Source organism: Symphalangus syndactylus, chromosome 3 (assembly GCF_028878055.3).
Source record: "Symphalangus syndactylus isolate Jambi chromosome 3, NHGRI_mSymSyn1-v2.1_pri, whole genome shotgun sequence".
NCBI lineage: Eukaryota > Metazoa > Chordata > Mammalia > Primates > Hylobatidae > Symphalangus > Symphalangus syndactylus.
In genome coordinates this window covers 136226415-136250630 of record NC_072425.2, presented here as the reverse complement: position 1 = coordinate 136250630, position 24216 = coordinate 136226415, and the positions used below count along the sequence as shown (strand labels likewise).

The following is a 24216-nucleotide window of genomic DNA, read 5'->3' as shown; positions in this document are numbered from 1 at the left end:
TAGAGCTGTGGGCTCTGGCCTTTTGGCAGAGAGAAGTGGATCTTTTTTATTTTTATTTTTATTTAGTTTTCTTCTTTTTTTGTTCTTTTTGTTGTTGTTGTTGTTGTTTATTTTTAGGAGTGGCTCTCATGCAGACATCTCAGTTCTGGGTTGACCCATTATCCCTGAGATTCAGTGATAGGAAAGAAATTTGACCAGGTCTCAACCTCTCTCCTGCAGGAGCCGCATCCCACCCCTTGAGCCTGAGGCCCTTTTGGTCCCTTCACACCACTGCCCCTTACCCCCACCATCACAAACACAGGCAGTCAGTTTATGGGGAACAGCCATTTCCATAACAAATGCAACAGTGACCAAGCACCACCCTCCCGCAATGCTAAGGCACGCACAGAGGGCAGGCATAGCTGGTCTCCAAATTTTTGCATTACACTCAAGGATCCTGGAGTCATATCTAGAAAAGGTCCAGATGGCTTCAATCCTAGCCAGACCCACAGCCACACCTTCATCCTTGGGACACAGCTCTCCAAAACTCCCGTATGACATCCTCTAGAGCCTCAGACTCCTTCAGGGACCTGCCTGAGGCCTCCAACCACACCCTCTGCTGGGAGGTGGACCTGCAGGAAGGGAGGGAGCACTTGGGCCAGCCTGTGATCGGTGGTGTCTGAGTCCCTCTGGTCTGACTTAGAGAGAGCATCCTGCCTTCACCACCTCGGGCTGGAGAGTGAAGACATGGTAGCCCCTGAGTATGTCTGTACCAAGCAGGGGTGCTCTACAGCAGATCCGAAGCCAGAGCCCAGTCCTATGCAGAGAGAGGAAGTAGAAGGTCATTCCAGGTGGGACCCAGAAGAGTTCCTTTTTCTTGCCCCGCCCTGCACTGGAATGCCCAGGAATGGCGCTTATTTCACGGGTCCTTCTGTCCCCACCTACCACGACCTGAAGTCCCAACCTGCGTACTCCACACTGCTTCACCTTGTACCTCGCCCACTCTGCCCTTCTTTCTCACTCCTCCCTGCCCTTCTGTAGCTACTCACAGTTCCATCTGTTTCTTCTTCCTCACCTCTGCAGCCCCAGGGGGAATCCAGGCTTCCAAGCCCCGCAGAGACCTGGCTGCCAGCTTCAGGCAGAGGGGTGGCTCAGCCTCAGGCAGCTGCTGAAGCCTCTCCAGGTCATTCTGTCCCCCAACAGGATAGCCATTCACTTCCAGAATCACATCTCCCACTTGCAGCCCAGCCCAGGCAGCTGAGCCTCCTGGAGTCACCTGGTGGTGTGGGGGCATGCAGACAGAGGACACCAGGGGATAGTTTGCTGGCTTAAGGCTCTGGGAGGGAAGCAGAGGAAGACTGATCAGGCAGCAAAGGATCGAACGGATTCAAGATCCATGGGGCATCAGTCACCTGGGAGATGAAGAGACGAGGCCCACTGGCCACACAACTGAGTCGGAAGCCATAGCCGCCACCAGGCCCAGGGTACAGGAAGCACTGTCGGGAGCCAAGAGGGACAGAAGGCACGCTTGTGTCTTCAAGTGAAGGGTCCTCTGTCTCAAGCAGTGAGGCTGAACTGCTGCCCTGCTGAACTGCGGGAGCCTCTGTGTTCTCCAAGAAGAGGAGTGGGGATAGGCGAACCTGGAAGGTGGCAGGTAGAGCAAATCTGTTGGACCCAAGCCCTGTCCCACTCCTGCCCCAACCCTAGCCCCTGCCCCTCAGCACGCACCATGCTGAAGAAGCGGTCAGCCTCCGGATCGACGACAATGAGGGAGACCCGGGAGCCCTGCGCCTGGATCCTGGACACTGTCTCCTCATGGCCCAGCCCCTCCACGCTCTCCCCAGCCACAGCCACCAGCCGGTCCCCAGCCTGCATCCCAGCCTTCTTGGCTGGCAGTCCCGGGTCCACCTCCCACAGGAACTGTCCTGGGGCATAGACATCCTCACTGCTCCTCTCCAGCTATCCTAGGCCACTGTGTGCACACCAGGGGACTGACCCCAGAGTGAACAGGAAGAGGCGGCCCAGGGCCAGAGCTCAGACAGGGACACCTCTTCAGTGCACTGAAAGGTGTATATACACTTGTGTGCCCACCCCAAGGCCCACCTTCCCCCACCAGCCCCAGGGCTGCCACTCACCAGGGCGACCATCAAGGCCCTTTTCCTCCCGGAGCAGGAACCCAAAACCCTGGGGCCCTTTCTCCAAATTCAGACAGCGGGGCTTGGTGGGCAGTGCCCAGCCCTCTGCCAGGGGTGCAGCCAGGGGCAATCCCAGCTGGCGACACTGTTCCTCCACCTCTGGCCCTGCCACCAGCAAGGTCACCTGCTGTCCACTCTGCCAAAGCTGTGGGGACCCAGCAGGGCATCAGTATAACACCTGGGCAGGGAGAGAAGAGGCATGCTCCCCCCACAGCCCCTCCTCCCAGGCACTAAGTGGAGCCTGGCACAAACTGTAGAGGGGGAGGATGGTGATAAAGGTAGGAGACCAGATAAGGAAGTTAGGCGCATGGGGGAGGAGGCGTCTTCCCGAGGTGGGGCCCAGGCACGGATTGGGGGAGGAGAGTGGGAGACAGGCAGCCACACCTTCCTGGTGAGTTGGTTGTGAGTGAACTTCTCCACACTGACCCCATTCACTTCCAGCAGCCGGGCCCCGGGGGGCACCCCTGCCCGCTCAGCTGCTCCTCCAGTACTTAGCACCAACCAGAAAGGACCCTGATTGCCTAGAAATAAAAAAAATGCAAGGTCCAATCTGTTGCCTCCCTGCCCTGAACAGGGGCTGAGATCCCTCATCCTTACCGCCCCCTCACACCCTCTGGGCTCACCATGGGTGACACTGAAGCCAAAACCACCCTCGTCTTTCACTATGTGGCATAGCCGGGGCCGGACCCCTGGGCCTAGGGTAGGACAGAGGTGGGCATCTTCTCCCAGCTGAGCTCGGGCCACGTCATGTGCATGCCGTGCCAATACTGTCAGCAACACCCGAGGGCTGCTGGCCCGGATGCGGCGTACCACCTGGACAGACGGCATGTGGGCATGGGTTTGGTCTAGACCCTCTTGCCAACCCCCAGGACCTCCCTGAAATCCACATTTTTTGCCAGGGGAATCGGCTTTTTTTCTTTTTTTTTTGAGACGGAGTTTCGCTCTTGTCCCCCAGGCTGGAGTGCAATGGTGCGATCTCAGCTCACCGCAACCTCCGCCTTCCGGGTTCAAGTGATTCTCCTGCCTCAGCCTCCCAAGTAGCTGGGATTACAGGTGCCTGCCACCACGCCTGGCTAGTTTTTGTATTTTTAGTAGAGACAGGGTCTTGCCATGTTGGCCAGGCTGGTCTTGAACTCCTGACCTTGGGTGATCCTCCTGCCTCGGCCTCCCAAAGTGTTGGGATTACAGACGTGAGCCACTGCGCCCGGCGGGAATCAGCTTTCTAGATGCCTTCCCCAACCCCTCTGACTGGGGCACTTCTAAATCCTGGGGTGTGGGGGAGTGAGGCTTTTGCCCTGCTGCCATAGTGCCCAGGGGACTGAGCAACCCGCTTCTCTTTCTGAGGTGCCACATGCTCTCCTGGGCCACAGCCTTACCACCGCGTAGTCTTCGTGTTCCACAACATCGTTGTTCACCGCCAGGATCCTGTCTCCTTCCTGAAGACCCTGGTGCTGGGCAGAGGTGCCTGGGTCCACCCTACACACCACATGCCCAGCCCTGCCCAGCTCCTGCTGCAGGTGGAAGCCAAAACTCTTGCCCTCCTCTTTGCTCAGTAAACAGAAGCGAGGCCGCTCCAGGCTCCAGGGATCTGGAGGGTGAGGTGGGCAGCAGAAAAGGGGGAGGAGAGGGCACAGCCCAAGTACAGGTTCGCCGTGTGCCTGGCAGACCCTGTGTCCTGATAGGGCGCTGGGCAGTTTCTGCCTGGTTGGGTGTTGGGTGGTGGGGTGAACACTTCGTGGGCAGAGGGACTGGGACAGGAGAAAACACCTGGCCCCTCCTATCTCTACTCCCAACCAAGGCTGTTATCAGAGGGAGACCCAGTGAGTGGTTACCAAGGAGATCGGAGGCCGTGTGGAGCTACGGTGCCTCCAGGGAAAGGGAATGGTTGCCAGGGGGTGAGGGAGTTACCATAGGGGTCGTGGTCTTCGGCCAGGGAGAGGACAGGATTATCAATGCCCAGCTTTGGGTTAAACTTAAACTTTCTGCAAGGAGGCAGGGGAAGCAGGTACAAGCTGGCAGCTGGACTTGGGTCCCAAGATCTCCTTTAGGTGCTGATGGCAGTGAAGCACTTCCCTGCCTCATATTCTTTCCTCCCCTTGCCCCAACCCTCATGGCACTTACAGAGTTAACGAGGCTGTGTCCTGCAGGTCTACTGAGCAAAGAAGTGGGTGAGAGGAGGACAGTCACATTCTTCTACCCAGATGTGCCTCTTCCATTGGCATAAACTAAAAGGACTCAGGGGAACCCCCAAACTCAGGGCATGCCCCCTCCATTCTGCTCCAAAGGGGTCTTCTCTTCTCACTGCCATACACACAGGACTATTGTGCGGTCCCCTCCCTTTCCCTCCCCACAAGTCCTTGGCACATAAATCTGAGCATATCAGTACAGGGTGTGGACCAGGAAGACAGACATATCAGCTCACTACTTTTCTCCTGACTTGTTTACCTGCCTCAGGGCTCCAAGCCCCCAAATCAAGTGTGCCCTGGTCCCAAAGCTACAGCCTCCAAGTCGGCCCCCTGCCCGTCCCAAAGTCCCCTGCAAAGGATTTCTCCTGGCCTCCTACCTGCAGCTTTCTCCATAGCTGGATCAGCAACCCAGTGCTCGGGGTAGGGACAAGGTTCATCACAGCTGCTGATCCTCCCACCCATCCCCTCCCAGGTCCCGCCTCCTTGAAGACGCTGTGGAAGCAGTGGGGTAATGGTTAACGGGAGTGAGAGTCTTTTTTTTTTTGAGATGGAGTTCAGCTCTTCTTGCCCAGGCTGGAGTGTGCAATGGCACGATCTTGGCTCATCACAACCTCTGCCTCCCAGATTCAAGCAATTCTCCTGCCTCAGCCTCCCGAGTAGCTGGGATTACGGGCATGTGCCTCCACACCTGGCTAATTTTGTATTTTTAGTAGAGATGAGGTTTCTCCATATTGGTCAGGCTGGTCTCAAACTCCCCACCTCAGGTGATCTGCCCTCATTGGCCTCCCAAAGTGCTGGGATTACAGGCGTGAGCCGCCGTGCCCCACTGAGAGTCTTATCCTCTGGAAAACTGTGTGGGTTCCTCCTGACTCTATCCCTGGGCCACAGCTTTTTCTGGAGACCCTGAATCTGACCCAGTTGCCCCTCTGTACAGAGGAAGTCAGATTGCTGGTCACTAACTCCAAGCCTGAGGGTAAGTGGTGAAAAGAGTGATAAGAATTCTATGGCCTAGCTGGGCGTGGTGGCGGGCGCCTGTAGTCCCAGCTACTTGGGAGGCTGAGGCAGGAGAATGGCGTGAACCCAGGGGGCGGAGCTTGCAGTGAGCCGAGATCACGCCATTGCACTCCAGCCTGGGGGACAGAGCAAGACTCCGTCTCAAAAAAAAAAAAAAAAGAATTCCATGACCAATAGTATGGTTTGGCTGTGTCCCTTCCCAAACCTCATCTTGAATTGCAGCTCTCATAACTCCCTCGTGTCATGGGAGGTACCCGGTGGGAGGTAATTAAATCACAGGGGCAGGTTTTCCCGTGCTGTTTTCACGATAGCAAATAAGTCTCATGACATCTGATGGTTTTATAAAGGGGAGTTCCCCGGCACACACTCTCTTGCCTGCTGCCATGTAAGATGTGACTTTGCTCTTCATTTGCCTTCTGCCACGATTGTGAAGTCTCCCCAGCTATGTGGAACTGTGAGTCAATTAAACCTCTTTCCTTTATAAATTTTTTTTTTTTTGACAGAGTTTCACTCTTGTTCTCCAGGCTGGAGTGCAGTGGTGCTATCTCGGCTCACCGAAACCTCCACCTCCTGGGTTCAAGCAATTCTCTTGCTTCAGCCTCTCGAGTAGCTGGGATTACAAGCATGCATCACCACACCCAGCTAATTTTGTATTTTTAGTAGAGACGAGGTTTCTCCATATTGGTCAGTCTGGTCTCAAACTCCTGACCTCAGGTGATCCACTCACCTCAGCCTCCCAAAGTGCTGGGATAACAGGCGTGAGCCACCATGCCCGGCCTCCTTTATAAATTACTTATCCCGTCTTGGGTATGTCTTTATTAGCAGCGTGAGATCGGACTAATACAGCCTAGCATGGCCAAACCGCATGCCAATATCTTGTTCATTGGCCCCTCCAGCCTCCACTGCCTCGGAACCTAGTGCCCAAGAACCACTTGCAATAGATGATGGTTGGTAGTTTAACCAGAAAGACCAAGAACAGTGCCCTTTCTTGGAAGCACCAGGCAATAAAGAAGAGGCCACAATCGGTGGAAGGCACACAGCTTTTTAATAGCAGCAAGTCAGGTGCATCTGCCTCAAGGGGCTACCAAGCCATTGTTCCATTGTGGCAAAGGGGGCATGAGGATGAGGAGAAAGCACCAATGTGAGGGCATCCTCAGTGTCCACAGGTGAGCATAAGGCAGAAGGGGAAGCTTCCAACACATCTGGATGGCGACACCCCTGGCATGGCAGACATAAGATGTGAGCCCCTTGGTGGCACAAGCAGAGGCTCCTTGAGAGGAGGGGAAGGCAAGTTTGGCAGTGGTGCTTCAGGGCACTCTGGCCATCCAAATGCCACATGCTTTGGTCCTTCTAGCTGAATGGAAAGCAGGCATGTTCCATCTCCAAGCCCGAAGCATCGATTCATCATCTTTAACTTGGAGATTCCAGACTCGGTCCTGGTCGAACATACCCTAGGAGGGCAACTGGCACAGCTATGCCCATTCCTTTGCCTCCAGACCTGAAGGAATCTTTCTAGAGGGAGCAGTGCAAGCCAGGAGGCCACAGAGGGAAGAGGTTTAGGGCCAGTGGTTACATAGCTAGGTGCCTGCCGCCAGTGTCTCAGCTTCCAGAGCCCCCCAGCTGCTCCAGGAGGCCCTTGACCTCGCCCTCCACTCGCAGCAGCTGGGCCTTGCGCCAAGGATTAAGGGTGGCACCCCGGCTATCTTCCAGATCCCGCAGTAGGAGCTCAAGGTGTCGCTGGACCCGGGCCCGATCCCAGCTATTGAGGTTCCTCTGGACTTCACTGAGGATCACTGACCAGTATTCCGACACCGCCGTCCCCTCTGTCAGTGACACCACCACCCGGGCACCACCTTCAGTAGCACCCCCCAAGTCTCGCAAGACCTGGCGGCCCTCTGAGCTCAGCTCATTGAAGTAGAGGCTGGCAGGAGAGAGAAAGTCGATGCCATTCAGTAGAGCTCTGAGAAGGAGGGCCCGAGGGTAGACGGACGGAAAATCAGGGGGCCTCACAACTCATCTCCTGGCTGCAGAGTGTGATCACGTAAGTATCTGCAATGAGCCAGAGATGGAGGGTGCTGGCCAGTGGGAGGCAGGGACTAATACTAAAATTCTTTTTTTGTTTGTTTGTTTTTGTTTTTTTTGAGACAGAGTCTTGCTCTGTCACCCAGGCTGGAGTGCAGTGGCACGATCTTGGCTTACTGCAACCTCCATCTGCCGGGTTCAGGCAATTCTCCTGCCTCAGCCTCCCAAGTAGCTGGGATTACAGATGCGCAACCACCACACCCAGATAATTTTTGTATTTTTAGTAGAGACGGGGTTTCACCATGTTGGCCAGACTGGTCTTGAACTCCTGACCTCAGGTGATGTGCCCGCCTCAGTCTCCTGAAGTGCTGGGATTACAGATGTGAGCCACCACACCCGACCCTGATACTAGAATTCAGTGGGACCAGGGACAGTAGGCCTTTAGGAGAAATGGTGGTGGGGAATTGGGGCAGTTTAAGGGCCAGTCACAGAGGGGGTGGGTTGGCTCAGAGCTAGGTTGACAAGGATCAGTCAGAAACCAGGAATAGAGGACAGGCACCAGGCCCAGGCCCAGAAGCACTCCCTAGGATTGGAGGAGCACAGTCGAAAGAGGGAAGTAGTCTGAAGGGCTGGGGGCAAAGGGACCAGGGACAGGACTACGGGACTCACTGTAGCAGTTCCAGGGAAGGGTGCTCCCGGGCAGCTCTGGCCAGGGCCAGGGCCGCTGTGTCACCAGCACCGTTGTAAGCCACGTTCAGCTCCTGCAGCTGCCGGTTGCGGTCCAGCTGGGCAGCCAGCAGCTCCAGGCCTTCGTCCCCAAGGCCCGTGTGCAGCAGGGACAGGTGCGTCACTGAGGTGTTTCCTGCCAGCCCCTCCATTAGCAGAGCAACACCTGCCGCCGTCAGCGGGTTGTTGGACAGCCTACGGCCACGTGCAACCCAAGGTTATGAGGGCTCATTGAGAGGAGGGGGAGGCAAGGTTGGTGGTGGTGCTGGCAGCCTTGATGGGGCAGCCCTGTGCTGGGTGTCAGGACTTGGGCCAAAGAGGGCCCTGCATGGGGCAAGAGGAACCTGGGCATAGAAATGCAGGCCCAGGAGAAAGGCTGGAGCAATAGGGGGAGTGGCGCCTGGCAGAGGAGTCAGAGTAGGGGAGCTGGCCTTTCCTTCCCTCTTTCCCTGACTTCCTTCTTATCTATTCCCTTCCTCTTCACCATTTATGTTTCCCTTCTTCTGCCTGTTTCACTCCCTCCACAGCCTCTGCTTCTCCCTTCACTCTGACTCCCCTGTCCTTCTCCCTGCTCTTCCTTTTTCTCTCCTCATTTGCCTCCCCTTACACCAATCAGAAACTGGGAACCCAGGCGCTCGGGTTCCCCACATATCAGTCAACACTTAAGGGGCATCCACTGAGTGCCCAGCATTAGGGTCCTCCTCGGGAGTCTGCAGGAAAAATCCTAGAAAGGGATCAGTGGCACTGTTACCAGGCAACCGGCCTAGGTATTATTCCACCCTCTCTCCCCGCCTCCCCCAGGCTGATTTTAGCCACGTGAGAGGTTTCTTGGCACCCATTATAGGTGGCATCTTTCCCTGCTGCCCTGCTGCTTGCAGTGGACCTGGGGGAAGTGGAGGGGACAGGTCAGGGCCTAGACTCTCCCCCACTTACTATCCCTTGGGTGGGCCTGTGCCAAGTATGCCAGGAGGCAGGGAGCTCACCCTTGACCTCAGCTGGCCACCAGGATGCCCCACTCCCAGGGCACTCACCGCAGTGTGGTTATTTGGCACTGGTCATGCAGCAACAGGTCTCGGAGGTCCTTGCAGCCCTCAGGGCCCAGGCTGTTGAGTTGCAAGCTGGAGCAGAAGGTGGCCAGAGGGGAGGTGAGAGACCAGGGAGGGAATTCAGCAGGCAGTCTGTCCATCTACCAAGCCCTCTTTTCATCAGCCTGCCTCTGGGAATCTATACCTGCCTCCCCTTTTTTGAGAGACAGAGTCTCACTCTGTTGCCCAGGTTGGAGCACAATGGCATGATCACAACTCACTGCAGCCTCAGACTCCTGGGCTCAAGCAATCCTCCCACCTCAGCCTCCCGAGTACCTGGGACGATAGCCACATACCACCACACCTGACTAATTTTTTAATTTTTTGTAGAGACTGGGTCTTTTTATGTTGCCCTAATAGTCTCAGACTATTAGCCTCAAGTGATGCTTCCACCTTGGCCTCCCAAACCAGTGGGATTACAGGCAGGAGCCACCATGCCTGGCTCCTCCCTTCTGTTGCTCCTGTCACCTCCACCCAAACTAGACTTCTTCTTTTTTTTTTTTTTTTGTTTGAGATGGAGTTTCACTCTTGTTGCCCAGGCTGGAGTGCGATCTCAGCTCACCGCAACCTCCACCTCCCAGGTTCAAGCAATTCTCCTGTCTCAGCCTCCCGAGTAGCTGGGATTACAGGGATGCAACACCACGCCCGGCTAATTTTGTATTTTTAGTAGAGACAGGGTTTCTCCATGTTGAGGCTGGTCTTGAACTCCTGACCTCAGGTGATCCGCCCGCCTCGGCCTCCTAAAGTGCTGGGATTACAGGCGTAATCACTGCGCCCAGCCCTTAAACTAGACTTCTTCATCCCACCTTCTGGTCACTCATCAGTACCTCTGGTTTCCCTGGCACTTTCTTTTCCCACTTCTTCACCTCCAACCCTCTCCCCTCTTCATGTCTGTGCATGAGGATAGGTCCTCACCCCAGCTTCCGGGCACGCAGGAAGACAGGCATGAGTGTGTGTAGCCCAGCAGGATCTAGCTGGCAGGAGGCCAAGTTCACCTCATCCAGGGCATGCCTTCCGCTGCCCAGCACAGCCGCCACCACTGTGCACTTGACGGGTGTCATGCGCACACCTGCCAGGTTGAGCTGACGCAGGGAGCTGAGCACCTCGGCGGAGAAGCGCTGGTTCTGGAACTCATAATGGAAGAACAGGTGGTCAAGGAGCTCCGAGGGGGGCAGCACCTGCCGGCCCAGCTTGCCCAGCTTCTTCTTGATGGCCTGGGCATTCTCCAGGGCATCCAGGTTCTTGATGGGGCAGCCAAGCTGAGCTAGCACAGCTCGGTTGTGGGCAGAGAGAAGCCCCCCCATGAACATGGGGAAGAGCTCGAAGACTTCATCCTCAGGGGGCTCATCTGGATGGCGCCGGGGGCCCTCCACGCCCAGGATACTGGCGCCCATCTGGTCCAGAACATCATCGTTGTAGTAGTCCTCCTCTCGAAACATCTCCAGCACCATGGCCTGGGCCACCGCCTCCCGGCTTTTACCCACCATGCGCCCAAACACTTGTGGAACCACCTGAAAAAGAAGCAGGGGAGGGTCACTGTGGCCTTCCATGTGCCTGTTCAGCCTTCAAGGCTCAGCTTAAGGTACACCCCCATGACTGCTCCAGCCCTGTGATCTCCCCTTGAACTTAGCATAATTTGTCTGATCATGCTACTCCCCTGCTGCGACACCTTCCATGGCTCCCTACTGCCTATGTGGCAAACTCCAAACATTTAGCCTGGAATATGAAACGTTTCTTAAAATTAGAGATGGGGTCTTCCTGTGTCACCTAAGCTGGTCTTGAACTCCTGGGCTCCCTAGCCTAGGCCCCCCAAAGTGCTAGGATTATAGGCATAAGCCTCTGCACCTGGCCCAAAACTTTTCATGATTTGACCCTAATTTGACCTTTCCAGGGTCATCTCTCGACACCTGTCTCATGTGCTGCGGACATTAGGAACTTCTTTCTCTTTCCCAAACACCCTGATACATTTTCAAACCCAGGAGGTGGTGAGAAGGAATTAGCATGTATTACACACTTAGTGTCACAAATACATCACCATCTTCAACATGCAGTTCCTACTGCTTTAAGGGCCTGTGTGATCTGGGCCCTGCCGACTACAATGCCTTCATCACAAGCCTCTTGGCCCCACTCGCTATGCTCCTGCCCTTTCGGCTTTTTTCATCTTAACAGTGCCAAGGTTTTTCCTCCTTCAAAGCCTCCATAGGCCGGGTGCAGTGGCTCATGCCCGAATCCCAGCACTTAGGGAGGCCGAGGCGGGAGGATCACTTGAGCCCAGGAGTTCTAGACCAGCCTGGGCAATGTAGCAAGATGCTATCTCTATTAAAATTTTTTTTAATTAAAAATAAATTAGCCAGCCATGGTGGCATGTGCCTGTAGTCCCTTGAGCACTGGAGGTCAGGGATGCAGTGAGCTGAGGTCACACCACTGAACTCCAGCCTGGGCAACAGAGCAAGACCCTGTCTCAAGAGAAAAAAAAAAAAAAACCTCCAGGGTGCTGCCCCTTCCTGGGGCATTCTCCCCCTCCCCCCCATTTCTTGGCTAATGCTACAAGGGTCAGATGACATGCCCTTCCACAAAGAGGCTCTACTGACCCCTCAGACCAGTTCCCCTACTACACACTTTCATGGCATCTGGGGCTTCTTCTTCTCAGGCATTTGCCGTAATTTTTCCTTATATGGTTACATTGATATTTTTGTACTCAAACTGTGCAGGAAGCAGCAGTTTCCTTCTGGGAAAGGAGCTCAGACTAGATCAGAAAGGGCAGAAACCTGCAGTTTTGTTAACTGACATTTCCTCAGATTCTAACACATTGCCTGGCACACAGCAGGCACTCAAATATCTGACAAAGAAATAAATGTTGGGGGTTTGTCGGCCGGGCATGGTGGCTCACACCTGTAATCCCAGCACTTTGGGAGGCCAAGGCGGGTGGATCACGAGGTCAGGAGATCTCGACTATCCTGGCTAACATGGTGAAACACCGTCTCCACTAAAAATACAAAAAATTAGCCAGGTGTGGTGGCGGGCACCTGTAGTCCCAGCTACTCGGGAGGCTGAGGCAGGAGAATGGCGTGAATGCAGGAGGTGGAGCTTGCAGTGAGCCGAGACTGTGCCACTGCACTCCAACCTGGGCGACAGAGCGAGACTCTGTCTCAAAAAAAAAAAAAAAAAAAGAAAGAAATGTGATATCTTCCCCCATCCCTGCAATTGTTCTGAAAGGGAAGAAGGGTCATTCCTCTGGCAACAAACCATGACGTTGTTTTGTGGCACCTCCTTTAATGTCTGGTTTTTCTTACTTTTTAATATTTTAATTTTTATTTGTTTAGAGACAGGGTCTTGCTGTGTCACCTAGGCTGGGGTGCAGTGGTGTGATCATAGCTCACTGTAGCCTTTAACTCTTGGGCTCAAGCGATCCTCTTGCCTTGGCCTCCTGAGAGCTGTGACTACAAGTGTGCACCACTGCACCTGGCTTGTTTTCATGTTTATATGTGAGGTTACTCTGATAGAGGTGATAGTGCCCCTTCTCCAACATTAACCTGTGACAGAATATGTCACCCTGTGAAGCTGAATCCACAAGATCGTGAATAAACAGATGGGCTCAGTACTCTGCCAGGGCAACCCTCCCTCCAAGAGGGCTTAGGGGTGTGGGGCTGACAATTCTGCTGGGTTTTCAATAACTGGGGGCTTTCTGAATCCCCTCGGGAGACTGCAGCCTCTCGTTGCAACTCAGGTCCAGCAGGCACATCCTCAAGGCGGGGGTGGCCTCAGCAGCAGCTGTGACCTCCTGTCAGAGGTGATGGTGTGAGAAGGGGTGGGCTGTCCGAGCCTGTTTCTTTTTTTTGGAGACAGAGTCTTGCTCTGTCACCCAGGCTGGAGTACAGTGGTGCGATCTTGGCTCACTGCAACCTCCACTTCCTGGGCTCAAGAGATTCTCCTGCCTCAGCCTCCTGAGTAGCTGGGATTACAGACACGTGCCACCACACCCAGCTAATTTTTGTATTTTTAGTAGAGATGGGGTTTCACCATGTTGGCCAAGCTAGTCTTGAACTAAGTCTGTTTCTATGTGTGACAAACAATTAAACAGCATAGGCTGGGCGTGGTGGCTCACTCCTATAATCCCAGCACTTGGGGAGGCTGAGGTGGGTGGATCACCTGAGGTCAGGAGTTCAAGACCAGTCTGGCCAACATGGTGAAACCCTGTCTCTACTAAAAATACAAAAATAAGCCGGGCATGGTGGCAGGCGCGTGTAGTCCCAGCTACTTGGGAGGCTGCACTGGGAGAATCACTTAAATCCAGGAGGTGGAGGTTGCAGTGAGTAAAGATGGTGCCACTGCACTCCAGCCTGGGCAACAGAGCCAGACTCCATCTCAAAAAAACAAACAAACAAAAAAACAATTAAATAGCACTTACCATGTCCTAGACCCTGAGGATGAGTTCATTTAATCTTCATATTAGGCCAGTGATATAAGTTCTAGTATTATCTCCATTTCACAGATAAGGAATCTGAGGCACAGAACTAAGTAACCTATCCAAAGTCTCACAGCTAGTAAGTAGCAGAGCCTGGATTTGAACTCAAATAGCTGAGTTACCAAATCCCTGTTCTTAGCCCTTATGCTTTAGTGCCTATAAAAATAAAAAGTTGGCTGGGCACAGTGGTTCACACCTGTAGCCCAGCACTTTGGGAGGCCAAAGTGAGAGGATCACTAGTGAGACCCCATCTCTACAAAATTAAAAATTTTTTATTTTTTAATTTAATTTAATTTAATTTATTTTTATTTTTATTTTTGAGAGGGAGTCTCACTCTGTCGCTCAGGCTGGAGTGCAGTGGCACAATCTTGGCTCACTGCAACCTCCACCTCCCAGGCTCAAGCAATTCTCCCGTCTCAGCCTCCCAAGTAGCTGGGATTACAGGCACCTGGCACCACACTTGGCTAACCATGTTGACCAGGTTGGTCTCAAACTCCTGACCTCAGGTGATCTACCTGCCTCGCCTCCCAAAGTGCTGGGATTACAGGCGGGAGCCACTGCACCCGGCTACGAAATTAAAATTTTAAAAATTAGCTGGGAATGGTGGCACATGCCTGAGGTCCCAGCTACTCAGTGAAGTTGAGGTGGGCGGATTGCTTGAGCCCAGGAGGTCGAAGCTGCAGTGAGCTATGATTGCACCACTGCACTCTAGGCCTGGGCAACAGAGTAAGACTCTGTCTCACAAAATAAAAATAAAAACACATTTAAATTTTAAAAAGTGTTGAAATTCTGCCAGCACTAACCAGCACTCTGCCTCCTCAAAATCAGTTGCTGAAACATTCCTAGAGAAAACAAAGGTTACCTAGCAAGGCCCCACAGCTTGACAGAAATAACCACAATGCACCAGTATAGTTTGGCAGAAAGAGCACAAGATTCAGAATCACAAAGCCCTGGGCTCCTATCCCAGCTTTTTAAACTTACTATTTGAGTGATCTTGGACAAGTTACTTTAACTCTCTGAGCCTCAGTTTATTCATCTATAAAAGGGACCATAATAGTATTTCCTTTCCAGGAGTGACGTGAAAAACAAAAGGATGAACACTGACAACGCGCCTGGCACACATCACACAGAGTGGCTCCTTCCAGCCCTCAAAGACCTTGCTCAGCTGTGCCACTCACAGTACAGTCCTCAGGTCTGTAATTTGGTTTCTGGAGTGGACCTGCCCTCAGGATGACTCCCCTAAGCCAATTACCAATGCCATTTATCTTCCTAGTATACATGAATAAAATGGCATCTGCTTTATAAACCCATCTCTGGTGATCTAGTTAAGATGAGTCATCACTCTCAGAGCCTAATCACCTCTGGAGGAACACACACAATCGAGTTTCTGGACCTGCAAAGCAGAGGATAGGCCTGCCTCCTAGGAGGAAAGACACAAAAAGGAAACCATTTTTAGGAATCCATGTAGCATTGTTATTAAAGTCCCCACGTCTCCAGATTCCCCTCCCCAGCCACCAAGCCTTCCCCAGCCTTATGGCTTCTCTCTCCGCAATCCCACTAAAAGCCAAAATGCCTAGAGCTGAAACCAGATGCAGGGAGAAGATTCATACCTGTGTAGGAAGCAGCAGTTTCCAGCTGGGAGAGGAGCAAGGGGTGAACAGGGAACCATGTGGGGGCATGGGCAGCTTGGGGTGCTGGGGAGGCAAGGAGCAGGTGGGGGGGAGTCTCAGGGATATTACCTTGATCAGGTTGAAGAGCAGAGGCAGAGCCCGCAGAGGCAGCAGCTTGGCCATGATGCCCAGTACCAGGCTGACGTCCTCCCCCACGCGGCCCACGAGCTCAGCCACTTCCTTGCCCACCTTTTGCAGGGTCGTCTTGCGCAAACCCAGCACAATGTAGAGGGCAGCCAGGTATTCCTGCATGGCGGGCACGGTGAACACGAAGGTGCCCGCGTGCCCCGGCTCCACACATGGGGCCAGGAAAAACCTCAAGGCATCCCGGCGGAAGATGTGCAGCAGCTGAAACTCCTCCTCCGTCTTGATGCCAGCCTCCAGGCAGCCACAGACATCCTCTTCAGAGAAGTAGGTCTTGCGGGAGGACACCCCCTCATAGGCCAACTTGCCCATGGTTCGGGCTGCATAGGCCATCAGGGACAAATTGGAGGGGTCAGTGCTGTCCAGGGTTTCCCCGCTGAAGTTGAGGCGCAGGAAGCTGGTATAGATGCTTGTAAGGGTCTGCCCAGCAGGCGTAGGGGCATGCAGGAAGTGCAAGGTGGCACAAACAAGCCAGCAATAGGACGGCAGGAAGCAGGCAGCGGCAATCTGGTGGTGCCCCTCCAGGTTCCGGGAGAGCATCTGCACCAGGTTGTCACGCTGAGCTGGTGTGGCGGAGATACCTGAACCCCCAGCGGCATACCCGCAGTCCGGCTGGTTGAGGCGGAGCTGGAAGTAGAGCTTCTGCAGGTTGGTATCAGAGAAACCACAGATCTCACCATAGCGGCCCACGTACTTGCTGGGGATACGGCCAATGGCAGAGGGCCGAGTGGTCACCAGAATGCTGGCCTGGGAAGAGCATGGTTGGGAGTTAAGAAAGACCTTAGTGTCCTGCTGACTGCCTCTATTCCCAGGGGACCCCTGAAGACTGAGTGTCCAAGGATGAAGACATTGATGAGGATAACAGTTATAACTAGCAATTACTGAACACCTGCTGTAATCCAGGCCGCTGTGCTAATATTATGTGCAGTATCCCATTTGATCAGAGCAACTCAAGAAGAAAGGAACAGAAGCCTGGGGAAGTTACTGACTTGCTCAGGGTCGCACTACTGGGAAGTGAAGGCACCAGGAGTTAAAGTAACCCAGGACCTAGGGGGCGAGTCAAGGGGCAGCAGTGATAGCCTGGGGTAAAGGGCCACCCACCTCAGGCAGCATGTATTTACGCAGCAGGTTGACGATGATAGCAGCTGGTTCCTGCGGTTCCTCTGGGTCACTACAAAGTCCCGTGCCTGCCAGCCGGAAGTCAAGGTTGAGACGCTCTAAGCCATGGAGCACAAAGAGAAGGTGGGACCCAGCAGCAGCCATCAGGGGTAGAACCTCCTTCAGGGGCGTGTAGCGCTGGGCCACAAGTTGGCACAAGGAGGCTGGGGCAGGGCCCAGGGATGACAGGTCCTCACAGGAGAAGGGGATGAGCAGCTCGAAGGCCGGCAGCCGCCCATAACACCAGTCCAGAACCATCTTGCGCACCAGCGTGCTCTTGCCTGTGCCCACTGTCCCATACAGCACCACTGTCTGCACCCGGCGCCCACAGGCATCCGGGTTAAAGAGCTGAGACAGGGCCAGTGGAGGGAGCCCGGCCTGGGGTGGCTGATGCTCCAGGGCCAGCTCCGCGGGTGGGCGAAGTAGCTCATCAGGGGTACTCTCACGGATCACAGGGTCAACGTGGACTGTGTCTAGGGCAAAGGTCGGGCCAAACTGGCGCTCCTCCCTGGGCAGCCGGCTGAACCACTCAGCCAGGTTCCGGCGGTGCCGCTGTATAGCTTCTGAGTGGGAAGACAAGGGAAATGGGTCAGAGAAAGGGGCCTGGAGATGTAGCTTAGGGCCAATCAGGGCGGTGGTGAGGTCAGGCTGGGACATCAAGGCATAGATGCTGGGGCCCACAGTGGTGGGCACACAAGACTCCCTGAGAAAATATAGACTGTCCAGAAAGTCTGGAACTCCTGTGTCAGAAAGTGGGGAGCCACTGGACAAGTAATGCTGAGCCTGGACCAACTGGTTTCACAGTGATCTATGGGCCGTCTTAACCTGCTTGACCCAACTTTGTTGAGCATAGGGATGGTATGGCTCTCCTAGTGCTTTGTACATGTAAGTGTGCAATGCAAGAGTATCGCAGGAAGGGATACATAGACGGATGGGAGGGAGGGAGAGAGAGGAGGAGGGACCACCGATGGAAGATGGCAGTGGATCCTCTATGCCTCCCTCACCCTGCTTCTCCTTCCAGCCCCGTCTCCCCACCACATCCCCCGACCAGGGTCCCAGCCAGTCTCTTTACCAGTTGCAAAGGCGCTGGGGAACAGCCGTCCATGCCTCCCGGACGGGGGAGTGCTGTCTGCCGAGCTTCCGTGGTGGCGTATAAAGGCCCTGGGAACAAGGAGAGGGGATGAGCTGGGACTTGGATCTTGGATCAGCCCCTTCACAGGCTCTGGGTCCAAGCCTGTCTGCACTGCTAGACTTCTGGTTTCCTGAGATACAGGCCCCACACTGGACCCCCAAGTTTGGAGGCTTGTCTGACTCTCACACCCTTCCCAGGTGTTGAGGCCTTAGCCCCAGCCCTCCAGACCCCACTGCTGACTGTCCGTCCGCCTGGAACTCAGGCTGGCCACGCAAGGCTCCATCCACTTCCCACAGGGTCCTCCCTCCACTGACTACTATGCCTTCTACCACAGATGATCTAAGCCAACTTCCTCTCAGGCCTTGGAGCTGCCACTGTATCCTCCCACCCCCAAAGGACAAAGCCCCTTCCCAAGGTCCCCAAGAGATCAAGCTAGCCCCAAGTCCTGACCCTTCCCAGTCTGCTCTGTTGTGCCCAGATTAGTCCTAAGGTATGACACCCAGGCCTCACCTAGGGGGCCCAAGAGGATGCCTCCCTTGAAGGGGCCAACTCCAGTGGATCAGGAAGGGGATACGTTCATCTACAGAGAGAAGGAAGAAATAGCATCTGCAGACCCCATCCAATACACAGAACCCATGTCTACATCAAACCCCCCAGTATTTGCTCTCATAGCAGCATGTACTGCCCCTTTGCAGCAGTTATTTTGCAATTTTATATTTCATTGTGTGATTATTCCATTAACATTCATTCTCTCCTCCATGAGAGGGATCACATTTGGGTGTTTTAAACATTTTTTTCCCCCTTATGTCTGTTTTTGTTCACAAATATTTACTTAGAACTTAACACCAGGTCTGCGGTACGGCAGGCACTCAGTAAATCTCTGTTGCATGTAAAGTAAAATCAGACAAGTTCCTAGACTTACGTAGCTACAAGAGACTCTCAAAGACAATCTATTCCAACTCCCTTTTTTTTTTTTTTTTTTTTTTTGAGACAGAGCCTTACTCTTATTGTCCAGGCTGGAATGCAATGGCGCGATCGCGGCTCACTGCAACTTCTGCCTCCCAGGTTCAGATGATTCTCCTGCCTCAGCCTCCCAGTTAGCTGGGATTACAGGTGTGCACCACTACGCCTGGCTAACTTTTTTTTGTAGTTTTAATAGAGACAGGGTTTCACCATGTTGCCAGGCTGGTCTCAAACTCCTGATCTTGTGATCCGCCTGCCTTGGCCTCCCAAAGTGCTAGGATTACAGGCATGAGACACCGCACCTGGCCAAGTCCAACTCCCTTATTTTAGGATGGGAGAAAGGCAGCTGAGGAAGGTGAGGCAACATGCTCAAGGTCAACAGCTAGAGAACCACAGAGCTGAGACTAGTGCACCTGGTGTCTGGATCCCTGCTGTCTTGGAGGCATCATGTGGACCCTGGAAAGCAAGAAAGAGGTAAAAACAGAAACCCCTGCTTCCTGCTCACCTGGTCGCTGGAGTGCTCTTCTAAAACCAGAGCCCCAAGATGCCCTGGGCAAATGGTGGCCCCACCTCATCCTGGGAGAGAAGGTCAGAGCCTGGGGGGCCTAGGACCGACTTCTCTCCTGCAAGAAGAATGGTACGAATGGATCACTGCCACCACTCCTCCCCTGCACCCCTAACCCCATTCCAGCCAAGGAGAGACCTTCCTCCCAGGAGAGGATCAGCCCTTCCTCAAATGTTGGCCCTGCTGAAGCCCTGGCCTGGCTTTCAGCTCTTGTCCCTCTCCCAAACTCCAGCTTGAGGGATCCCATTTTATCTCTTACCACCTTTTTTTTTTTTTTTTTTTTTTTTTTTTTTGAGATGAAGTGCCCCTCTGTTGCCCAGGCATGACTGTAGCTCATTGAAGCCTATGCCTCCCAGGCTCAAGCGATTCTCCTGCCTCAGCCTCCCAAGTAGCTGGGATTACAGGCGCCCACCACCACACTGGGCTAATTTTTGTATTTTTAGTAGAGACGGGGTTTACCATGTTGGTTAAGCTGGTCTCAAACTTCTGACCTCAGATAATCTGCCTGCTTTGGCCTTGCAAAGTGCTGGGATTACAAGCATGAGCCATCACACCTGGCCTTCCTACCATGTCTTGCCTGTCCCCTGAAGCTTCACGAACACCTTTCCCTGAGTTCCACCCTGGGAAACTGCTTTATTTAGGTGTCCTTTTTCCTTCTTGGCCGCCAGCAAGCTCAGATACGAGTCCTGTGTTCATTTTCAGTGGCTTTTCTGTGCCTATATTTTCCAGTAATAATTATCCAGCCTGCTCTGCCTTTCTTCCGCAGATATCAGATCCTTTTAGCTGAGTTTTAATGGCTTTATCATTTTTTGTTCTCTGTGACTTTTATGTAAGCAGCCTTTGAGGTTGACATAAATAATAAATAAATGAATGAACTTCTCGCTTGACATCTCCAGATGGACAACCTGCCACTGCTTCAAACTTCTCCCATGTAAAACTGAACTCATCATTCCCCTCCTCTTGTCATTTACCTTGCTGCAAATCTTCCCACCCACGCCTTACACTAGAAACCTGACCCCTGTCTTCAAATCTTTCTTCTCCTGCTCCTTCAGGCAGTGTGAAGAGTCCTAGCAATTCCTCCCCACTGCTTTGACAGCCAGTTGCTGCCCCGACCAGCATTTATTGGACCCGATCTCCTCACCAGTGTTTCTGCCTTCAGTCTCATCCCATTCTAATCCCTCACCCCCGCCACCAAGCACCTCCTGAAAGTCCGAGGTTACTTATAGAGTCCAAACATGGGGCTCCCACAAGCTATTTTTCTGAGTTTGTCCCAGCCTGTACCTTATTCCCCAGGCTCACCGGATTCTTGCTCTTGCTGTCCTAAATTTGTTCATACACTCTTCTCAGTTTGGAATGACCTTTCTCCTCTGTTAGAGTCCCAACCAATCTTTTTTTTTTTTTTCTGAGACAGAGTCTCTCGCTCTGTTGCCCAGGCTGGAGTGCAGTGGTGCGATCTCAGCTCACAGCAACCTCTACCTCCTGGGCTCAAGCCATCCTCCTGCTTCAGCCTCCTGAGTAGCTAGGACTACAGTGGTGTGCCACCACATCTGGCTAATTTTTGGTTTTTGTTTTTGTAGAGACGGGGTTTTCACTATTGTTGCCCAGGGTGGTCTCGAACTCCTGGGCTCAAGTGATCCGCCCGCCTTGGCATCCCAAAGTGCAGGGACTGCAGGTGCGAGCCACCACTCGGGCCCCAACCAATCTTTTAAGATCCTGCTCAAAAGTCTCCGTCCCTGGGAAGTCTTTTCTGAGGCCTCTGAACTCACTTAAATGGAATGTGCCCCTATCTGGCACCTGGTCTCCTCCACTGAGATCAGGGCTTCTTGGACAGGGCACGCTTAAGGAGAACTGGCTGCATTGGGCCACCTGCCTTAGCAGGGCCAACCAGCGGAGAAGCTGGCTGAGTGCTGGCCCGTCCCAGGGGCTGGGGAAGGGTTAAGAGAGGGCTCCGGAAGCCTGAGAAAGCCTAGGTTCCGGGTTAACGTCGGATCTAGGGCCACTGAGTCAAGACGGGACTTGCGGGGCCGAGGGCAGTTCTCTGGTGATCACCCAGGTCTCCAGGGCAGTGAGAAAAGGAGGGGGCACTGCAGGAAACGTACAGGGGCGGGGTTCCCACAGGTCCAGAGCTCCTCCACCAAACTGGGTTCCAAACAGCTCTCCTACTTTCGGGTGGCCTCGGGAACCCAGGGGGAGACTTGCCAGAACGCCCGCCATTCAGCGCCCAGCTCCATCCCTCTCGTTCCCGGCCGGGATCTCCCCGCGGCCCTTGCACAACCTCCTCCACCGGCCCGCCCTGCCCCCCGCTCAGCGCGGCCTCCCAGCAAGGGCCGCAGGGGCGATCAAGCCCGCTAGGCCTTTACCCGCGGCTGCCCAGTTCCGGGAGCCGTCGGCCACGGCCCGGAGGGGTCGGCTGGGCGGACGCCGGCGTCTCCCGCCAGCTCCCAGAGTCCCCGGCTCCTCGGCGTGGCGCTTCCTGCCCACCTCCGCCCGCCTGCACGGCCCTGGCACCTGGTAGCGGGCGCGAAAGAGGACGAGCCCAGGCACTCGGGCCTGCGGGGTCCTGGGACGAGGGGGTCAGCGAGAGGGGCCCAGTGCCCCGGAGCAGGCGCACGGCTGGCACTCCGGCGCCACCCGTCCCGCCATCGCCCCCCCCACCCCCCCGCCTCCATCCCCGCGGGCACTGCCGCTAGTACTGCCCTCTGCAGGTTCCCAAGCGCCAGTGACACCCAGTGACCTCACTAACCACCTCCCAGGCTGGGCTGCTTGTTAGGCCCATTTTACAGGTGAAGAAACTGATGCTCAGAAGGGTGAAATGACTTGTGCAGGTTGATTCAGTTAGGAAGTGGATGAGCCAGAACAAAATCCCGGGCCTAAGTCTTCCTACCTTACCCCTGGGCCTCCCTGAGGCGCCGGTGTCCAGGGGATTCTTCCCTCTGTCCCTCTCCGCCTCCCCAGCCTACCTTCAGGCAGAGACCTGAGCCTAAGGCTTCCTTGGGTTCTCCCTTATGTATCTGGTCCTCTTCAGAGCCCAGACCTATGTGTGTGGCCTCTGGTAACCTTGGTTAAGAAAGAAGGAAGAATGGGGGCTGAAGGACAGCTTGCAGCCCAACCTGCTCTTCGGGTCTGACACCCATTCATGGCCTAGCCCTGGGGTTTCCCAGTTCCCAAAGCCCCCACCCTTATCCCTGCACTTCCACACACTTCCACACCCTGGGCTCACGTAGCCCAGAAGGAGGAGCCACCCACCACCCACCCGGGGCACGCCTTCGTATGCAAGCATGAGTGTACGATGTTCATGCAACAGACCTGTGCACTAGAGCACCCACAGAAAGGCTCTCCAGGACAGGGCTGGGAAAAGGACTTACTGAAAACAAATGGATGTTTTATTTAGACATTTGTTCATTCATTGTAGTGTGGTATTGGGTAGTACTGAGCACCTCACCCCCACGAGCCAGGTCCAGCACTAGGCCCTGGGCTGCCAACCAGAGCAAGGCAGGCACCTCACTTTAATGGAACCAACCACCACATTTACAAATGATGTACTTCAAGGCCGAGGCAGGAGGATCACTTGAGACCAGGAGTTTGAGACCAGCCTGGGTGACATAGTGAGACCCTGTCTCTATTTAAAATGAAAATAGAAAATAAAAATATAAAAAACAGACAAACAAATGATGTACTTCAGTGGCAGAGGCAAAGCATTAGGAGAGTCTGGAAAAGGGAGTGCAGAGGAGGTAACATTTGTACTGGATCTGAAAAAATAAATCAGAGGGCCAGGCGCGGTGGCTCACACCTGTAATCTCAGCACTTTGGAAGGCTGGGGGTGAGGGGCAGATCTCGTGAGGCCAGGAGTTTGAGACCAGCTCAAACTGATCACCATGGCCAACACGGTGAAACCCCATCTCTACTAAAAATACAAAAATTGGCCAGGCATGGTGGCTCATGCCTGTAATCCTAGCACTTTGGGAGGCCAAGGGAGGCAGATTGCCTGAGCTCACAAGTTCACGACCAACCTGGGCAACATGGTGAAACCTCGTCTCTACTAAAAATACAAAAATTAGCCAGGCTGGGTGGTACATGCCTGCAGTCCCAGCTACACAGGAGGCTGAGGCAGGAGAATCACTTGAATCCAGGAGGCGGAGGTTGCCGTGAGCCAAGATCATGCCACTGCACTCCAGCCTGGGAGACAGAGCAAGACTCTGTATCAAAAAAAAAAAAAAAAAAAAAAAAAGATCAACCAGGCATGGTGGCATGGGCCTATAGTACCAGCTACTCAGGAGGCTGAGGCACAAAAATTGCTTGAACTTGGGAGGCAGAGGTTGCAGTGAGCCGAGATCATGCCACTGCACTCTAGCCTGGGAGATAAAGTGAAACTGTGTCTCAAAAATAAAAATAAAAGCACAGAAAATTAGCTGGGCATGGTGGCACATGCCTATAATCGCAGCTACTCAGGAGACTGAAGCAGGAGAATTGCTTGAATCTGGGAGGTGGAGGTCGCAGTGAGCCAAGATTGCACCACTGCACTCCAACCTGGACAACAGAGAGAGACCCTGTCTCAATAAATAAATAAATCAGAGAAAGGAAGGGCACGCATCCCAGCAGCAGGGTGAACAACACATTTGCATTTTAAAAGAGGTTCTTCAAGGGGAGTAGAATGGGATGTGGGAGGGGAAGTATAGGAACCCCATGAGTGTAGTCTCAGGGGTGACAGTTTGGGCCTGGTAATCTCCTCTAGCTTCACTCCACTTACCTAGCCATGCAAGGCAGTCACCTGGCAGCAGTTCCTGGACACAGCTCAGAGCAATCTGTTTTCCTCCCCCATCACCTTCCCCATGGGTACGACAACCATGTAGGTTTTATTAATAACATATACTTTGACTGGCCTCTTGCAGACAGAAGTACTGTGAGTCATGCC

The 24216-nt window shown here is 53.9% G+C and overlaps 2 protein-coding genes across 9 annotated transcripts; both read right to left on the bottom strand.

The window, feature by feature from the left end:
* Nucleotides 1–5: 5 nt before the first annotated feature.
* On the bottom strand, nucleotides 6–6345 carry NHERF4 (NHERF family PDZ scaffold protein 4). Of its 2 annotated transcripts, none has more exons than XM_055273467.2 (11): nucleotides 4738–6345; nucleotides 4296–4323; nucleotides 4083–4156; nucleotides 3551–3762; nucleotides 2798–2987; nucleotides 2559–2695; nucleotides 2115–2319; nucleotides 1708–1904; nucleotides 1392–1619; nucleotides 1055–1255; nucleotides 6–796 (listed from the first exon to the last, which is right to left on the bottom strand). In XM_055273467.2, the coding sequence occupies exons 1-11, from the start codon at nucleotides 4820–4822 to the stop codon at nucleotides 767–769; spliced, it is 1587 nt and encodes a 528-aa protein (XP_055129442.1). In that variant the 5' UTR covers nucleotides 4823–6345; the 3' UTR covers nucleotides 6–766. The 2 variants fall into 2 exon arrangements, with proteins under 2 accessions (XP_055129442.1, XP_055129443.1); XM_055273468.2 differs by having other exon boundaries at nucleotides 2601–2695.
* Nucleotides 6346–6400: 55 nt separating this feature from the next.
* Nucleotides 6401–24216, bottom strand: NLRX1 (NLR family member X1). 7 transcript variants are annotated; one of them, XM_055273464.2, is made up of 10 exons: nucleotides 24052–24216; nucleotides 19245–19362; nucleotides 18287–18356; nucleotides 17717–17805; nucleotides 16588–17207; nucleotides 15412–16233; nucleotides 10123–10718; nucleotides 9154–9240; nucleotides 8066–8317; nucleotides 6401–7295 (listed from the first exon to the last, which is right to left on the bottom strand). In XM_055273464.2, the coding sequence occupies exons 2-10, from the start codon at nucleotides 19312–19314 to the stop codon at nucleotides 6974–6976; spliced, it is 2928 nt and encodes a 975-aa protein (XP_055129439.1). In that variant the 5' UTR covers nucleotides 19315–19362; nucleotides 24052–24216; the 3' UTR covers nucleotides 6401–6973. The 7 variants fall into 7 exon arrangements, with proteins under 7 accessions (XP_055129439.1, XP_055129436.1, XP_055129435.1 ...); XM_055273461.2 differs by lacking the exon at nucleotides 24052–24216 and adding an exon at nucleotides 21813–21998; XM_055273460.2 differs by lacking the exon at nucleotides 24052–24216 and adding an exon at nucleotides 21404–21986.